The 18,599-nt window shown below is 42.2% G+C and overlaps 1 protein-coding gene across 1 annotated transcript; it reads left to right on the top strand.

Moving 5' to 3' along the window:
- The first annotated feature begins 58 nt into the window (after positions 1-58).
- On the top strand, positions 59-17,272 carry itpkcb (inositol-trisphosphate 3-kinase Cb). Its single transcript, XM_037677805.1, has 7 exons — positions 59-1,123; positions 11,373-11,472; positions 12,344-12,557; positions 12,738-12,942; positions 13,393-13,494; positions 15,363-15,434; positions 15,541-17,272. The coding sequence occupies exons 1-7, from the start codon at positions 59-61 to the stop codon at positions 15,748-15,750; spliced, it is 1,968 nt and encodes a 655-aa protein (XP_037533733.1). The 3' UTR covers positions 15,751-17,272.
- The last annotated feature ends 1,327 nt before the right edge of the window (positions 17,273-18,599 follow it).

Below are 18,599 nucleotides of genomic sequence, written 5' to 3'. Positions count from 1 at the left end.
GATTCATTTTGAGGGCGTGGCCAGGGTCACTGTTGCTACTACTACTACGGCGTCCCGAATGGGCCAAACTCGCTCTGATCTTTCGCGCAGCCGCACTGCCGCCTCAGGCAGAGTGAAGCGGAGCGCAGAGAAAGCTCGTCGACTTCGCAGCACCGACGAGCCACGGAGGGAGCGGACAAACAGGAATCCTATGAGAAGTAAAGTCCTCTCGTGTCTGGGAAGGAGGAAGCGGGACTCGAGCCCGAGCGAAGCGGATTTGGACTACGGAAGTGTCGCGGATCCAACAGCGACGGGCCGCGGCCGCAAAGCAGGAAAGTTACCCAGGGACGAGGTCGTGTCGGCGGGCGGGGAACACCCAGCAGCCCCGGGGCGTTTCGAGACATTGTCCGGGCCGAGCGATGGGAACACCGAAGCCGCCCGGCTCGTTGTGAACCGGGAGCCCGTGGCTGGTTCGTCCGATGAGTCAGGCTTGGAAAGGCGGAACGGTGAAGTCAGCAGTGCGGGCTGCGAGGAGCCGAGCCCCGGGAGGGAAGACAATGCCTCGGATCCCCCGACCAGGGCCATGGAAAACCAGCCACTGGGGGGAAACAGTCAGGACCACTTCGTGTCTGAGTCCAGGACCACCGCTAGTCTGAGCCTAATAACCCCGCTCCTCACCTCTGACCCGGACACTGAACGGACTCTGCCCCCGGATCCACATTCGGACGGTGGGACGACGAAAACCGACGATCACACCCGGACGAAGATGACGAAAACCGACGAGGAAAACAACTGCTGTCCGGCCGAGGCGGATGACTCCGACCAGAGCTCCCCGGGAGGCCAAAGTTTCCCGGGAACCATACCGAAACTGATCATAACGAGAGACCCGAGTCCGAGCCGCTCCCAGCAGGGGACGGAGCTCAGCACCGGCCTGTGTCTGGACCCCCACGCCGACGACGAGTTCCCCTGCTCGGACAGCGGCTGCGGGGGCTCCCCCGCTGCGACGCGCTCCTTCAGGAAGCTCTCCTCCTCCTCCCTCTGCCTCTCCTCGGCCTCCTCCTTCGACGAGTCCGAGGACGACTACACCGGCAGCGACGTCGAGTCCTCGGGCCGGTCCCCGTGCAACCCGGACGATGGACCAGGGGTAAGAGTCAACTGGAAACCTCCAGAACCAGTGGTTTACAAACAGTTTGACTTTGTTTCTCAGCTTTTAGCAGGAGAGATCACATGTCTCCAGTTTTAGTTTCTCTCCGTTGGCTCCCTGTCAAATCCAGAATTGAACTCAAAATCTTACTTCCAACCTACAAAGCCATCAACAACCTAGCTCCATCTTATATTAGAGATCTATTGGTCCATATTTTCCTAACAGAGCACTTCACTCTCAGACTGCAGGCTTATTTGCGGTTCCTAGAGTTTCCAAAAGCAGAACGAGAGGAGGATCTTTCAGTTATCAGGCTCCTCTCTTGTGAAACCAACTTCCAGTTTCTGTCCAGACATTGTCCAGTTTTAAGACTGGGCGTAAGACTTTCCTTTTTGATAAATCCTATAGTTAGGGTTGGCTTGTTATGCTGCTATAGGTTTAAACTACTGGTCAAACCCAGCCGGTCGAAGCAGATGGCCGCTTGTCCCGAACCTGGTTCTGCTGGAGGTTTCATCCTCATGAGGGAGTTTTTCCTTTCCACTGTCGCCTTCATGCTTGCTCAAGATGAGTCTGCAATGAAGTTGGACTCGAAGCAGTCTGCTCCTCAGATAAATAGTGTTAAGTTTTTATGTATATGAATGTTTCTGTTCAGTGCCCTGAGACTTCTGCTGTGACTTGGCACTATATAAATAAGAACTGAACTTTATTAATAAAACCAAAACAAAAGAACATGAACAGGTCTTGCAGCTTCAGCTGCCAAAACAAAACTAATGCAAATATTCCTCAGTTTACCGTGACAGACGGTGGCCAATTAGGGCCACTTTTCCCCTTAATAGACCATAAAACCAGATGCAAACTGACTATAATGTCCTAAATAAACCTGCTCTTGAAAAGTAAGTTACTAAACAGACTGTAGATGTTAAAATCTTGTTTACACAATCGTTTCTAGTCGCATGCACTTTTAGTCATCAGACAGCTCAGAGGACGTGTGTAGATATTTCCATGATGTCTTCAGGCATTTACCCACAGTTCGTCACATCTGTCTCTGTCAGGACAGACTCGGGACGGTCCAATCTGTGTCAGTGGTATTTTAAAGCCACGTTAGCCGTCGGTGTAAAATGATCAATGTTTTGATTTGGATTTTAAGTACATGTGTTGAATCTAGGATAAAAATAACCACTAAATACCCCTCGTTCACTACCAGGAGTCGTAACAAATGAGCAAAATCAGCGGAGTCGTGTTTTGTTGCCAACAGTTATGAGTGGTTTGATTACGTATGAACACTGAGGAGAACACATGGGATCGTCTCGCTGCGCTACAGGTATAGTGAGTAAAGTGATGGATGTAAACCGAGTCAGAAGGAGAACGGTGGAATCGGAGATGCCAGGTCCAAAGAGAAAATGTCAAGTTAGTTCTACGACTAAAAGTTACGAGGACGACCGTGGACTGAAGTGGGGTCATTTTTGGGGGGAGGAACTGGAGAAAGTTAAAGTTGGAGCTCAGATCATCTGAGATGTTCCGAACTCGATGTCCGTGAGTTTAGTTGTAAACAAAGGTGAGGGATATTTGCTGCTTTCTAAAACTTTTTTTTTTTTTTTTACAAAAACTCTGAGTACATTAACCCCAAACAATAACTTAATGTAGAAATTGTCTTCAACGCACAACACCCCCCCCCCCAATAAAAGCTACATATTTTGACAGCTTTCAAAGCCTTAAATCCCAGAACGTGACGCATTCATAGTGTGGACGTGGACAAACAAGGCCCCGCTGTCTTCTAATAGATTTTTTTTGTTGTTTTCTCCCTGGAATTTGTGATGATGTAAAACAAAACGGCTGAGACGATCCGTCTTTACGTCAGATTTACTGATCGGCTCGGATGACTTGAGCGCAGTTAAACCAAAGAAGAAGAAACAGGGTTTTATTTCCAACAGCTTCCACGCTAACGTGCCTCAGAATCGCCTGACTTTGGTGAACTCCATCGACCAAGGGGTCATTGAAACTCTGCGCAAGCACATTTTTTTGTTGGCTTGTCATCCGAGTCCAGTAAATAAACTTTTTACAGATGCGATCAAAAGGGAATGAAACATCCTGTGATTAGGGCTTCTTCCTCTCCAGATAGAAGATGTAGCACTCTGGAGGTTTTAGTAGGAAGATGGTATCTCTCCCCCATCCCCCGTTTCAGTCAGGAATATTTGTCACACTGTTGACCAAAGATATGCTTGAACGGTTTCCATTGACGATGGCCTTCCAGCGTTGTCTCTTGTCTCGGCATCACGTGAACCTTGAAATCAGTTGTTTCGTTTTTTATCTGCACCTCGTTGTCTTATGTAAAAAAAAAATTACATCTATCACAAATGTGTAGCTTTATGTACTTTTTACACAGCAGTGCACTCAGATTTGTGCAGAACGTACAACCTTGGCACAAGTTGTACTCAAAGATTTTAATTATATAGGTTATTTTATTTATTGCACAATGGCCGCTCCACTGTCATCAGGGTATTTCTCTGTATAGTATATAAAAAAAAAGTAATATATATTCATTAGGGATGCACAATATTATCGGCATGGTATCCGTATCGGCCGATATTGGCGATAAAGTTAAATATCGGACATCGGCCATTCCATCAAAATAACTCACCGATATAAAAGGCGAGGTTTTTTAGTATATATTATACATTTATATAGTGTTGCATCATTTTCAGCTCCTTTTTGGCATCTGAATTCGGTAGCAGGCCAAACTGACAAAGAGCAGAATAATGTATTTTAATTCCACAGCAGAGAAAGTTATGTAGTCTCTGTAAGTAGGTCTAGGGTAAAAATATTGATATCGGTTATCGGCCAAATAAGTTTTAACATATCAGTCAAAAATCCAATATCGTGCATCCCAAATATTCATGAAAGTCTTTTGGTGAGCCTAACTATATGAAACTAGTATGTTGCTTTGACTTTATGCAATATTAACTCAACTGAAATAATAATATAACTGTGATAGGATAGTTGTGTAGACAAATAAAACATAAACCCTATAATTTTAATGCAGATCAGTCTTTTTTTACAATTAGAATACTTCCCAGTAGTTGAAATGGCTGTGGAATGTCAATTAAAAAATTTCAGCGATCTGTTGGGAGAAGTTCTCCAGCTGATTTGAAATATTTCAACATTTGCTCGAAAACTTAGCTCCAACTTTTTGCTTCAAATGTGTCCACTGCTCGAGTTCCTCCCCCAGAATGACTCTGTCTTCTGTCCACTCGTGTTCTTACAGTTGTTGTTTTTTTTTTCAGAAGAACTTTACCTTTTCTCTTTGGACCTCCTCCTCCGGCTCTGTTTACATCCCAGGATTATTTTACCGGCTCTATCCATCGGTCCGAGACCGTCTGAGGTGGACTCGCCAACGTTCGAATGTAATCAAACGACTCGTAATTGCAGGCAACAAAACGTGACTCTGCTGATTTCACTCATTTTATTACAACTTAATTATACAGTAGACTTAATGGCGGTTAATTGGTGCTTATTTTTATCATAGGTGATAAACATAAAAACCAAAACATTTAAAAAAAAATCACATTTTGGCAGTTATTTAATGTTTGCTCAGAAACCTGCCTTCTATATTTTCTCCCAGTTTCAGATTCTCAGTGTGAAGCTTTGCTCACATACCTCAGCTGAACCAGTTACTTCTCGTGTTAAAACCTGTAGCATTTCTTCAGCCTGCAGTCACTTCCACTGATGTTTCCACCAATACAATAGCTTCAGTTCAGTGTTATAAAACTTTTTTTTTTTTCTCAAACCTGCACTTAGAAAATGTTTTTTTGTTTTTTTTTGTTTGAAGATTAGTTAAAATTCAATTAAACATGCAAGTGTCAAGAAAAAGCACTGGGCTGATTTTGAGCACCCGGTAATGGGTCTACGATGTAGAAATGCACATTTTGTCACTCCAGGTTACGGCAACGATCTCCACGGGTCAGCAGACGGTGAAACTTTGAGGATATTGTACTTGAGTCCAGGAAATGAGCAACCCTCTTGCTGTCGTAAAACCCAGAATGATGTCGTTTTGTGGCTTGTGATAAGTGCAGGCGTTAATGGGCACGCGTTGTCCTCTCGCGGCTCCGTACAGCTCTGTTGCAACGAGCAGAACAAGGGCGTGTTTTTGTTGTTTACGGGCTGGAAGTGACTCCGTCTCGGCCGTCTGCTCCCGGCCAAACCTTACAGCCACGGTTTGTTTGCTCTGTGACGTGAGAGGATACTTGAACGCACAGTCCTCCTCTCTCGCAGCTATGCTGTCTTTCATTCAGAGCCGTGTGTTTGTGTCATGGAAAATCAGGCTGAAGGCTGAGCCGGTCGCTAGGCAACGCCTTTTGCCATATATGGTGTTTTTTTTTTTTTTCCTCTCCTCCTTGTCTTGTGTTTTTATTTATTCATCGACTGTATCTACTCTGTCCCTGACATTTGAATGCTATTAGATGCGAATATATGTAAATACTTTTGTAACAATAAGCATTGTATATTATCAGCTTCTTCCACTGTGGGACTTCTTTTTAATGACTTTTATTAAGAGTTTAATCATTTCCTCTCATAGGACACGAAGCAGACTTCACAGTGGAACAGAAGTAAAGAGGAAAAACAGTGTAATTTTGGCACATATGCCACATAGACAAAAGCAGTTACAACAAAGCTCGGAGCCTACACATCATGATTACTCTTACCCGTGCATGCTTATTAACTCACGGAACACAAAGGCTGACTTGTCTGGGCTACACAACACCCCCACAATGCTGCAGAGTTACCATAATAAATTCAACTCGTGCTCATTTTTTGTGTCTTAAATTCCAAACAATATGTCGAGCGCACAGATTAGAGCTGTGCATTATTAGTTACTGCACAGCATGCAACAAAATAACACGCGCCGTTTGTTCATATTTCGGTTCGGGAGCGTCACCACATGTACAAATACTCCCATCGCAGGAACGTATTGGTTTATTTATGCGGGAATGGAAATCTTATTCTGTAGCTGCTCGATGTAAACAATTGTTTAAAACGAGCGTAATCCCCAGTGGTGGTTCCTAAACTTTTCAGGTTTTAATTCGCAACATAAAAGCTGCAGAAACTTGTGAGCCTGAATATACACAAACACTAACAATAAGCCATTTAATGGACAACCTAATCAATGTTTATGCTGTGTTTTTTAATAATTTGTTGGTTTTATCTCTTGATTACAGCTAAGGCTAAACGTGTTGAAGCATCTTCTGTACGTTCATCAGCCGACGCAGCCGAGCTGCTTAAACTGGAGACTTGACAACGGAGGGGAAAGGGATGTGGTTTGTCTGAGGTCGATCTGACAAAGGAGCTCTAACAATATCTGAAAATGGCCGTAGTGTATTCAAATGCTGCCATTCCTGTATCTGATGATTGTTGTCTGACAGGTTCTTTGTCTCTGCACATGCACCTCCTAAGTACCGTACATTACAGAAATATTTGTCATGCAGACAAAAGAACTCTGGAAAGGTACGAGGAGGCCTGCGGTTCCAACCCCCACGCTCATCACGAATCTGTCAGGAATGGGGCTCAGAATTGGGCCTGTGGGGATTAGAGCCAGTGAGAGGATAAAAAGGTGGTTTCTTGTGTCATGATTTGCTCTTGCAAGGCGACAGGGTGAACGATAAAATGAACTGCAGGTAAAAAGGAAAATTGCACGTTAGGAGACGGATGCACTTGATGCCGGCAAAAAAAGATTCAACTATTGAGAGAGTGTGAAAGTGTTGAAACGGGATAACTTGTGAATTTAGGTGTCAAAAAGATGTCACGGCAAAAGGGAAAAAGTGTGAACAGAGGAAGACTGTCACTCAACAGCTACAGACTGACTGCAGCACATTAGCACAAAGCTAATTGGTTAAATTGAGTTATAAATAACCGTTGAGTCTGTCAGGCCTGCGGGGAGGCAGACGTCCTTCTTTGTACTTTGCTGGGGACAGCCTGCGCCGGTTGTGCCGGCCGTGCTCGCGCTTCTTTCCTGGGCTCGTTCGTCTGCCAGGTAAGACGTGGAAACTTGTGCAGATAGCAGCGATTAAATCTGCCCGGGCTGTGAAGTGTGTTCGCTGACGTTAAGTTTATTCTAAACGAAGATGCGAAGGGAGATTGTACCAAACGCCAGTGAACCGGTTTGGGTTATCGGAGATGATGTGACCCGTAAGTTATCCGGCATGACTGTAAATTAGCAATCCGGATGAGTTTTTTTCCAACTATTTATTTGTTCATAATTAGAAGTTATCGCTTTTGCGTTGTGCACTGACAAGGAAGGTGATTTAAATTTTGCGAGTACGACCATTATTGATGTGAACAGAAGCAGGAGACAAGCAGGGAAGTGTTTGTAGCTTCATAAGTTCGGGTGACATTCCTAGAGATCCAAGATCTCAGTCTGGGGAAAGAAAGTGGAAATGTTATGAGTGTAACTGCTGGCAAATGTGTTTTTAAATACACAATCTTGGGATTTTACTTGTGAAAATGACTGGAAAGCCCGTGGGAAGCGTAGAAAACGAGGAATAAAAATAAAAACTAGAGCTCTTTATGAGACATGAGTTATATAAAAGAGAAAGTGGAGCTGGTAAAACTGTGTGGGGTGAAATGTGACCTCTGCTTAAAATGGGATGCTGAGCTTCTTTAAATAAAAGCATGCGGGCTTTCTACGCATCACCTAACTTCCTTTAAGAACGATTTGATGCTCGGCAGACAGTAGTTTCTGCCAGCGCCGGTTTGAGGTTAAAGAGGTTAATTGGACCTCACAGAGCTACATTTAGCTGTTGGCATGAGCTCATCGGAGAGCCTGATGTAAGAGGAGAAGCTTTGGGTTTCTGGTTCCTGCCTCGTTGGCTTTCAGGAGCGCACTTCTGCTGCTCGTGAGCATTAAATCAGAAGAAACGCGTCCGGGTTGGACAGGTAAACACAGACTGTGTTTGGTCCACAAATACAGCAGATACAGCCTCAGCAGGTTAAATTTAGACTTCAGTGTTCATAAAACACACGTTTATGCGTTTGCAGTAACGACACGGCGTTTTGCGGCAGTTAGGAGACGACAGCTTTTGAGTTTCACTGGAGCGCACCATGCTGATAAAGTCCAAGGAGTGTGACTGCTTATTATCGAACACCGGCTGTACTATTTCAAATGTAAATACTAGATTAAAACAGTTAAAAGGCTAAAAAAAAGTTAGGTTTTTGTTTTCTTCTTCTGATTACATTAATCTTAAATGCCATCTTTAGTTCTGTTTTTTAAGGGAACCAAATTGGTAAACTGCAGTAAATATATATAGTTGTACATGCTATTTTTCGTAAACACGGCGTACCTTTTCGTTTCTACGCCGATGACAGTGAAATTTACCGGTACTTCCCTCTGAAGCACTCTGGTGCGCGTTCTGTTTGACCTCTTCTTGACTGCCTGGCTGACATCAGAGATAGTATGGCTTTAAGTTTCTTAAATTTTAATGAGAAGAAGACAGAAGTCATGTTCTTTCACGTTCAACCTAATGGCACGATCAAGAACTACTGTATCGACCTTTCCTTTCTAGCCACGTTGGAGAAACAAGTACGGGTACTTGTTGTCACTAATCTGAGAGTGACGATGGACCCTTCCATGAAACTAAACAGTCTAAACTGAAGCCCATACTGTCCAAAAACAATCTTGAAACAGTAATACATGCTTTCAGAACATCCAGGCTTGATAACTGCATTGAGCTTCTTTTTGGCATCAGACCTCTATTGCACGTCTACAACTGGTTCAAAATGCTGCAGCCCGATTTTTTAACAGGTACAGGCAAAAGAGAGCACATTACACCAGTTCTGGCCTCCATTCACCAGCTCCCGGTTCACTTTCAAACTCATTTAAAAATCCTTCTGTATGTTTTTAAATCTCTGAACAGTTCTGCCCCTTCCTATCTCGCTGATCTGCTGCAGCCATATGTCCCACAGCGCTCTCGGAGGTTCCAGGCACTCGTTTTAAGCTCAGAGGTGACGGGGCTTTCTCTGTTGCAGGTCCTAAACTGTGGAATGAGTTACCACTGCATGTCAGCAGGCTCCCCCTCTCACTGTTTTTAAGTCTTGTTTAAAAACTCACTTTTATTCCCGGGCTTTTGACACTGAGTGAGTTGATTTTAACTTGTCCATATTCTTTAATGTTAGCTATTTGGTTCTTATCTTTACCTATTTGGATCTATGTATTTTATCCTGTGTCCTTTGCTTGTTTTGTTTTGGCTGTACAGCACTTTGGTTGGCCTTGTTGCTGTTTTAAGAGCTTTAGAAATAAAGTGGTGTGTTATGGTGTATATAAACTTGACTCATACATCTGTATAGACTCTTGGCACTCTGTTCTTGTTATGTAAGATTCAGAGTGTTAGTATCTAATAAATCAACATTTTGTTGGCCACTTTATTTCATTAACCAAAGTTTGTTTAGTTGTTAGGTTTTATTTTAGTTGAAGATTTTGGTTTGACAGTTTCAGCTCATTTCTAATAATAGCCCCGATTTTGAATAGAAAAAAACCCAAACGTTTTATTATTTTTGTTTGTTTCCAGCCTCTTATGGGTCCGGGAGGTTAAAGGTTTGGGTTGAATACAGATCTGTTCAGAACTTTGGGTCGGCATGAAGGCCAGGCGCTCTTCCTCCTGCAGAGAGGAAATAAAGGATCCATTAGTGGAGAAATAAAAAGCTTCCTGTGAGGAGAGGATCAGCCATGTTCAGAACACCATGTCGTGTTTGGTGAGAAGCAGCTGCAGTTCCGCTTTTGGAGGTTACATTAGGTCTGTGGTGTTCAGATAAGCCCCTCCAAAAAAGAACTTTAAGGCTATTAAAATTAACATTTTTCTGTTATGAAAACAGGACTGGCAGGAAAAACGGCTAAACCAGACGTGGAAAATGGAAAACTTAACTTTTAGGATGGTTAATTTCCAGTTAGTGCTAACAGATTTAACATTTTTCTACAATATGAGTGAATGTTTATCAAAGCTGTTCGACTTGTAGGTTACAAAAACCCCTCCATTAAACCCCCCCCTCTTGTAAAGTCAAACCTGGTTCCGTTGTGTCTGGTTGTACGTTTTTCCAGTTTCAGGGAAGCAGCTGGAGAAAGAATGCAGAGTGACACAAAACGCTATAAAAACACCAAAAATGTCCTTGCTCAATAATCCAGGTTTACAATCCAACAATTTTCAGTCAGGTCATCTGGACAGTTTTTTTTTTTTTTTTTTCTGAAACATTTCACCTTCCATCCAGAAGGCTTCATCAGTCAAGGAAACACACAACACAAAACTGATTCTTCCCCCAAACCGCTTACTCCAAAGTGGAACAAACCAGTTATGTTGGTGCTAAGATGGTGTCTTTGGTACGCCCCCTCCTCAGTTGCCGGTCCTCTTCCTCGTCGACAGTCATGTCAAACTGGTTCAAAACCAACAAAGTCCATGCTCAATAATCCAGGTACACAATCCAACAATTTTCAGTCAGGTCGTCTGGACAGTTTCTACACATTTTTAATGTTTCCAATGCTCGCGTGAACCTGCTGCCACCACGCACGTTCAGATTTTTATGTTCTTTGAATTGGGACAGAATCTGGTTTTACACTTAATAATAATAATAATAACTTTTATAATGCACTTTACATTCACAGTGAATCTCAAAGTGCTACAAAGAGCCAATAAATATTGAGCCAATAAATCCTCTATAAAATAATCTGAGAAGAAAGTAAACTGTTTGACAAACACAACGGATCCTCGTTTAAAGAAAGCTGTCCTCTCACTGGGATTTCCCCACACACCTCTAATCAGTCGTTCCTGGTTCGTCTCGATTTGCTTACGTCAAAGTCCCTGCTGCGTTCTGTCCTTGCTTTGGTGTTTTCAACACGGATAGCTGTTTCTGACACCCACAGATCCACTTTTAGACGGTAACGTTTTGTTTTACAACACCGCCGAGCTGCCTTTAGTAAATGTTTTATGAATGGGCTTTGGCATATAGTTGTGCACCTGGCCTTGGCTAAAGGGGAGGGTTTGTCCAATGTCTATGTGTGTATGTGTGTGTGTGTGTGTGTGTGTGTACGTGCACTACAGGGTGTGCTTTCCTTTAATGAATAATTATTCTTGTGGCCTTCGTTTTACCCAGTGCTTTGTTAGACCTGCTAAGAAACAAACAAAAAGAACAGTACGGGGCTTCAGATGTGTCATTTGCGCGACCACCCACACTTTTTAAATTCACGATGAGATGTTTTTTCTTTTTCTTTTTGCAGAGTAAGTCCTGGAACAAGTTGAAGAACATGGTCCACTGGTCCCCTTTTCTCGAGTCCTTCAAAAAGCAACGCTCATGGGTGCAGCTGGCGGGTCATGCAGGTAAGCTGCCATACTGTAGCCAAGATGTAAACGATCAGATTGATACAACAATGTTCAGTCGGGTCATCTGGACGGTTTCTTTTTTTTTTTGTGCCGAGACGATTATTGAGTATGAGCTTTGGTATCAGACTGATACCATCTGTCATCTGCTCAGTACAAACTTTACAACCATTAGACAGTTGGAATTGCTTATTGCTAACTATAAAAATAAAACATAAAAATGCTATAAACTGTATCAAACGGGGCAGTTTGAATGATTTACCGTACTCCAGTAGTTTTCCAGATACTGGCTACTGGCACATGCAATTCTGAAATGCGGGTATGCACTCACTGTAAACAAAGCGCTCGGCCGAATCTGATGAAAACCACAAAGAAGCTGAAGACACAAGATTTACCTTTTATTTAGCTGGTCGTAGTCTGTAGGTAAACGCATATGATAAAGTAGGACAAGCAGGAAAGACATGGTGGAACTTCAAGAATAAATCTGCAGCCAAGTGAGAAAGAAAAGCGAAAGCTCGGGGAAGACAACGCTCAAGAGTAAATATCGGGGCTCAGGAGCTCCTTGTCGAACACATGGGTTTTGTGAAACTTCTACCAGACCTGCACGTTTAGTTTCAACATTTTAACGCTCGTAACGTTTATAACGGGAGCCTTAATTTATCCCCATTTTGTTATATACTATATATGATCTACTTTCCTGAACAAATCTGAAGCCGCACCTCTGGTGTATGTGTATTATCTGAACACAAACAACACGAGGACTTAAACCTCGTGATTGCTGCTCAGTCTTGTGACTTTAAGTAAAAAAAAAAAAAAAACAGATAAGTCTGCTTAACTCAAAGTCCCTGCGTTGCTTTATTTTCTTTTCAAGGTAACTTTCAGCTGGAGGAGTACGGGCGGCTGTTGAAGCGGTACTGCGAGTGTGAGCAGCAGTGTCTGCAGAAGCTGATGAACGACATCCTGCAGCCCTTTGTGCCTGGATATTATGGTGTGGTGCAGAGAGACGAGCAGGACTACAACGTAATGGACGACCTGCTGGTTAGCTTTGACTCGCCCACCATCATGGACTGCAAGATGGGCAGCAGGTAGTGACAGTTTTCCAAGACCACACTGACTGTAGGGAGCGTTTGTTGCCCACGTTTTATCCTATTTATTTACAAGATATCGAGCGTAATCTTAAAATGTATTGAAATGCAGTAAAAAGGACAGGATTGAAGTCGGCGTGAACGAAAAGTGCCAAAATAAACGAGTCGTTTGCATCTCAGGACCTACTTGGAAGAGGAGCTTAAAAAGGCAAGAGAGCGTCCACGTCTGCGGAAGGACATGTTTGAGAAAATGATGGCGGTGGACCCCGGGGCCCCGACGGAGGAGGAGCGGGCTCAGCAGGGGGTCCTCAAACCCCGATACATGCAGTGGCGGGAGACGCTCAGCTCCACCGCTACGCTTGGCTTCCGCATCGAAGGCATCAAGGTCAGAGTTGGGTCTCTGTTAACATGCATGGATGTAGCTCCGTGTTGCTCAGGAGAGCAGAGCCCCGAATTGGGTTTCTACACGAAGTAAACGATTAGAGGGAGAAATCTGTTTGACGAGAAAGTGGAACTATAAAGCAGTGTTTGAACACGAGGCTGTTTGTATGGAAAAATCAACAGGCTGGTTATCAGGGTGTGAAATATTTAATTTGCATGCTTCAAAGGTACAAATGAAAATTTCTCCTGTGCCTTTTTTTTCCAGTCTAAATATGAAGTTGACAGACTCGTATCAAAATCTATTTTTTGTTTTTGATTTTCGTCTGAAGAAAGACGTGATCCCACGATTCTGTGGTGTCATTCAAAACCATTAGTTACTAAAAGGAATCATTTTCCATGTGTAAATCGGATTATCAACCCAACCCCGTCTCAATTATGTTTCTTTTTTCCACAGAAAGCTGAAAAAACTCGCAACACCAACTTCAAGAAGACGAAGCAGAGAGACCAAGTGATGCAAGCCCTGGAGGACTTTGTCGACGGCAACACTCAGATTCTGGTCGGTCATCAAAGAAATCGATAATCAAAGGGCAGGAAATATAAAGAAAAACGGGAGCAATGTTTAAGCATGTCAGGAAACAAGTATCTTAGTTTTTTTCATTCATTCAGCCTTTATTTATACAGGTTAGTCTCACTGAGTCACGAGGACTCATTTACAAGAGAGACCTGTTTTAGACAGGCAACATATAAACTACAGTCAAAACGCAACTAAAATAGAAGTAGAGTTATAAAACGATAAATCAAGGTGCCATAAAACAAGGTAAAATACTTGAAACAAGAACATATTTGTTTTGATGTTTCTATTGACCTTATCAAAAGTTTACAGCACCCTAAAGAAATCAAGGTGGACAACTTCAGTTCTTGTTGCAAGGTGCTCCATGTTGCATGAGCTGAGTAGGAAAAGGCCTTGTTGCCAAGTTCAGTCCACACTGAGGGAACGCTGCAGGTAATGATGTTCTGAGAGCGCACGCTGTAACTGCACTGACGGCGTTACAAGTGGGAGGAGATATAAGAAGGTAGCAGACCAAGGAGTGATTTATAGATGAAGATGAACCATTGTGAGAGCCTTAGTGTAAATAATGATGACCAGCTGACTAAGGAGTACAGAGTGCAGTGATGGTACGGTAGACAGCATTCAACATCTGCAAGCAGCTGGCAGGGGCATTCATGTAAATAATGTCACCATAGTTAATGGCCTGTAGGAAGGTTTTCATTCAACCTTTATTTAGACGGGTAAATCCCATTGAGCCTCGAGGACTCATTTACAAGAGAGACCTGATTTAGTTGAAGGTAGTGGTTACTAGGTGTTTTCTGGCATTCAGAGTTGAGCAAGATCTATTTTTGAAAATGAAACCCAGTTTTAATTTCAGTTTCTTTGTCTAGTTTTCAATATGTGGTTTAAAAATGCATCGACCAAAATTCCCAAGTATTTGTACGTATCCACAAGCTCTGTAGGAACACCATGCATGGATGAGATAGGAAGAGTTGCTGACAATTTTCTGTTGGAAAACGACATCCCTTTGGTTTTATTGGCATTTAGCACCAGTTTGAGATGGAATAAGTCCGACTGATTGGTGTCAAATGCAGACTGTAGAAGCTGGAAAAATTGGCAACTGTGTTAGCTCGACAATAAACAACTGTATCATCAGCATAGAGATGCAAGGATGCGTCAGGAATGTTTTCACCTACATTACTTATATAAATTGTAAAAAGAGTGGGTCCTAAAACTGAGCCTTGTGGCACACCATTGGTGACCATTGGGTAGCTAGATGAAGTCCCGTTATGTCGAACGCATTGCCTCTGACCTGAGAGATAGTTTTGAGAACCAGCCAAATGAGTTCAAATGAAAATGTAAATTTGACGCTGCTACCAGCAAACCGCTTGCACATTTCTACAAAAACAAACAGTTCAAAAGTGCTGAACTCCACCTCGTAGTGCTCGTTCACTTAGTTCACTTAGTGTCTTGTTAGATTAGGGACCAATTATTGTCTCGGGTTTCTCTCTCGCCGCACGGCAGCTTGTCTGAACAAGAAATGGGCGAACAGCGACTTGATGCTTGTTGCTCTGTTGTGTAAGGTTTAAAATGGTAAAGGTGAGTTTCTCTGTTGGATTTTGTCACTTGTTATCTGTTGTTCCGTTACCACAGAGGTTCTGTTACTTTTAATAAAGGCAGGTAATTATTGTTCCAGTTTCCAGTGTTTTTGGTTGCTTCATGTTTGATGTTCAAACAGCCTCTGGTGTGAAGGATCAAGTTCAGACTGCGGGGCAAGAAAAAGAACATTTTCTTTTTTTTTTTTTGTATCTGTGTTGCAACTTCCTGTTTTTGTTCTAATTTGTCACGTCCTCTCCGTTTCCTTAATTTTTCAGAGACTTTACCTGCAGCGGTTGGAGGAACTTCGCTGCGTCCTCGAGCAGTCACATTTTTTCAAGACGCACGAGGTGAGACGCTCGCTTTTCTCCGACCGTTCCCCGAACGAACCCATCCTCCTTTTATTTTAGATTTGTTGGGATCTTCTGACGAGTCTGTCTGGCTTCTCCTTCGTAGGTTGTGGGGAGCTCTCTTCTGTTCGTGCACGACGCCTCCGGAAAGGCCAAAGTTTGGATGATCGACTTTGGGAAGACGGTTCCCCTGCCGGCCCCGATGACCCTGGACCACAGGACTCACTGGGTTGAAGGCAACAGGGAGGAAGGCTACCTGTGGGGACTGGACAACCTCATAGACATCTTCAGCAGCATGCTCCTCAATACTCCTTAAGAGGGAGACAAAACTAAGAAAGAAAAAGAAAACTGAGTGTTTTTTTTTTAAGGGACGCATGTTTGAGCCTTTCTGAAACTTTTTCTTTTTTAAAGATCCCTGCAATGATCCAAGTATCAACCTGCGTTCGAAGGTGGAAACAAAAGGACTTCTGTTGTGAACGAGCAAACGAAAACGTCTGATAACACGCGTTATATTTGGAGATCCAGGGGAACACGAGCACAAACGGTGGAGGAAAGACATGTTTTATCACATGAGTCAGTTTCTTCACATGAACTGTGGTTTGTTTTCTGGGAGTTAGCCTTTTTCCATCGCTCGCCTCCCTCAGCAGAGCCCTCTCCTGGCTGCACACAGCTGTTGCCTCGCAGCCGTGAAATGGACCCACGGCTCAAGAAGCAACGAGAAACTTGTTTAGCTATGGACTACTTTGGACTTTTAAGCGTACGGTAACACTAAAACATTGGTATGACCAAGTGTTGACTAACTCAGTGTGTAAATAGAGCTTAATTTAATCCTTTTTATTTTTGGCTGTGGGATGACTTTTCTATGTTCCTACAGTTGGATGTGCCTAACGATTTTTTTTATAACACGTTTGATCATTCCAGTGCAAAGGACTTGCTCCAAAGAGTTCAGCCCAAGTATGAACTGATATAATCCCAACGGTTTGCCTCTTAATTGAAACAATACTTTTTTTTTCCCATTTAATTGTATAGTAAGCAGCTCAGAGTGTTTCTTGTTGCACTGTTGATCTTCAGAAAGCCATTGAACAAAAACAAGCAGTGCCTCTATTTCAAGTACTGGTTTACAGTTTAACACAAATTGAATTTGGCGTTCAATTGTCTCTAATTTTGTTTTTCTTGCAGAGTTTTTACAGTAAAGCCATCGTGTGAAGAGTCAAATGAAGCTGGAGTGGACTGGATTATTTAAAATGATGCGTCTCTTGGGGCTTTTTAAACGCTTCACGCAATTATGACGCTGGAAATTTTTAGCATTTAAAGAACATTTTTTAACTTGATAAAAAAAATTAAAAAAAAGATTTTTCTAACAAGGATGTTGCTGAAAGCTGCACTTAAGAACAATAATCTGGGTAACTGGGGGCGTTCTTTTAGTATTCAACACAGAGGTTACTCAAAAAACACTGTTCTGAGTTCAGTCTTCCAGATGTTCGACGGTGTCGAGCAGTTCTTTTGGGGTTTACGTGCGCGAGTTTTCCACTCTGTACACGTTTTATTGTAACGCAGCACATATTTGATTTCTGATATAATTTAAACTCTTGATTTTTCATTTCCAAAAGGCAAACATACCAGAGGGAAGGAGGGCGTATCAGTGTTTACAAAGTATTATCGTTTGCTCCACAGATTCTCTTTGTGTTCGACGAACTGACACGTTTTCAAACTGGGTGCTGCTTTCTGAGCAAGGAAACTGGAAACTAACCATGTTTTATATTTGAGGAATGCCGTTTTAAGTTTCAAAACCTCATTAACAAATCCCTGCTTTGTTCATGTTGAGAACTGCAATAAACTGGAAAGAATCATTTTCAGGGTGTTTCTTTTGTTCAGCTCGGACTCTGCAAAGCCCACACTGACGGGGTTCACTCAGGAAATCAGGAAACCTGGAAAGACTTTCACATTTTCCAGACGGGAACATCTCAGTAAATTTGAGAAAATCATCAACAGTAAGGGAAACTCAGGTGAAAAGACGATCTGAGATTTTATATTTTTGTACAGAGTCCACGTTCTGCTTCTACGGTGTATATGTAGCCTTACTGACTGACTGGTGCCTTAATACTGTGAATGCTTATTCATTCACACTATTGTAATACTGTTTATATTTACTGTTATGGATTCTTTAAACTATTACCGTACATTTCTCGGCATCTCTCGTCCCCCAGTTTTCAAGCTATTTCAACAAATCAAATCCAAACATTCAGCTTTTTCAGGACAGTCCTGCTGACTTTTGGTATTGGTGCAACTTTAGCTTTTTGGAATATTTAGCCTTTTCTTCCACTTTTTTCTCATAGAAAATGAATTAAGCTCATTTTGCGTCCAACTCTTTAAATGTGTTTATAACCGTTTACTGCTCTTTTCACATTTTGTTCTGGCTCAGCTTCTTTCAGCTTTCTGCAAATAAAAAAAAAATCAGCTACATTCAGTTGGTTTTTGTTCAGCTGTTTTGTGCACCGTTCTGCTTTATTCTTATAACTACAACATTTGTGCTTTGTGTAACTTTCTGCTAATTTCTTATTATGCTCCTTACAGTGTATTTCAGCTACTATTTAGCTAATTTGAGCTTTTCCAGCTAATTCCACATTTTTTGCACTCATTTTGTTTCAGCCTAATTCAGCAAAAATGTGCTCTCCACTTCATTCTGGTAATTTCAGCCTTTTTTTTTTTAGCTACTATTCAGCTGTTACTTTGTGTGCAAATTTCAACTCGTTTTAAAATAATCTCCACTTGTTTGTGCTAATTTCTGCTTCTTTCAGCCTAACTGGGCACAACTGTGCTCTCTCCGTGTCCTAGTAGTTTAAGCCTTTTTCTGCTTTCTCAGCTTCTTTTCAGCTATTTTGTGCTAATTTCAGCTTTTTTAAAGCAAATTTCCTTATGTTCATTTCTGCTTATTTAAACCAAATTCAGCAAATATATGTTCTTTCTGCTTTATACTGCCAATTTAGGCTCGTTATTCAATTTCAGCTACATTTCAGCATGTTTTTCAGCAAGTTCTTCAGCAATAAGCATTCACACTGCATTTTTGCAGGAACTGCAATTTCTCTAGTTAACTGTTAGGAATGATTGCTGTATTGTATTATATATATATATATATATATATATATATATATATATATATATATA

This window comes from Nematolebias whitei, chromosome 6, assembly GCF_014905685.2.
Source record: "Nematolebias whitei isolate Nwh7 chromosome 6, NemWhi1, whole genome shotgun sequence".
Lineage (NCBI taxonomy): Eukaryota > Metazoa > Chordata > Actinopteri > Cyprinodontiformes > Rivulidae > Nematolebias > Nematolebias whitei.
The sequence above is the reverse complement of the archived record's forward strand: the minus strand, read 5'-3'. Positions and strand labels throughout refer to the sequence as shown.

What these genes read in the sequence shown, in the direction of transcription:
- itpkcb (XM_037677805.1), top strand. Translation starts at nt 59, where the DNA reads ATGGGCCAAACTCGCTCTGATCTTTCGCGCAGCCGCACTGCCGCCTCA. An exon ending in GACTGCAAGATGGGCAGCAG is followed by an intron (nt 12,558 to 12,737) that starts GTAGTGACAGTT and finishes TTTGCATCTCAG; the next exon opens with GACCTACTTGGAAGAGGAGC. An exon ending in ATTTTTTCAAGACGCACGAG is followed by an intron (nt 15,435 to 15,540) that starts GTGAGACGCTCG and finishes TCTCCTTCGTAG; the next exon opens with GTTGTGGGGAGCTCTCTTCT.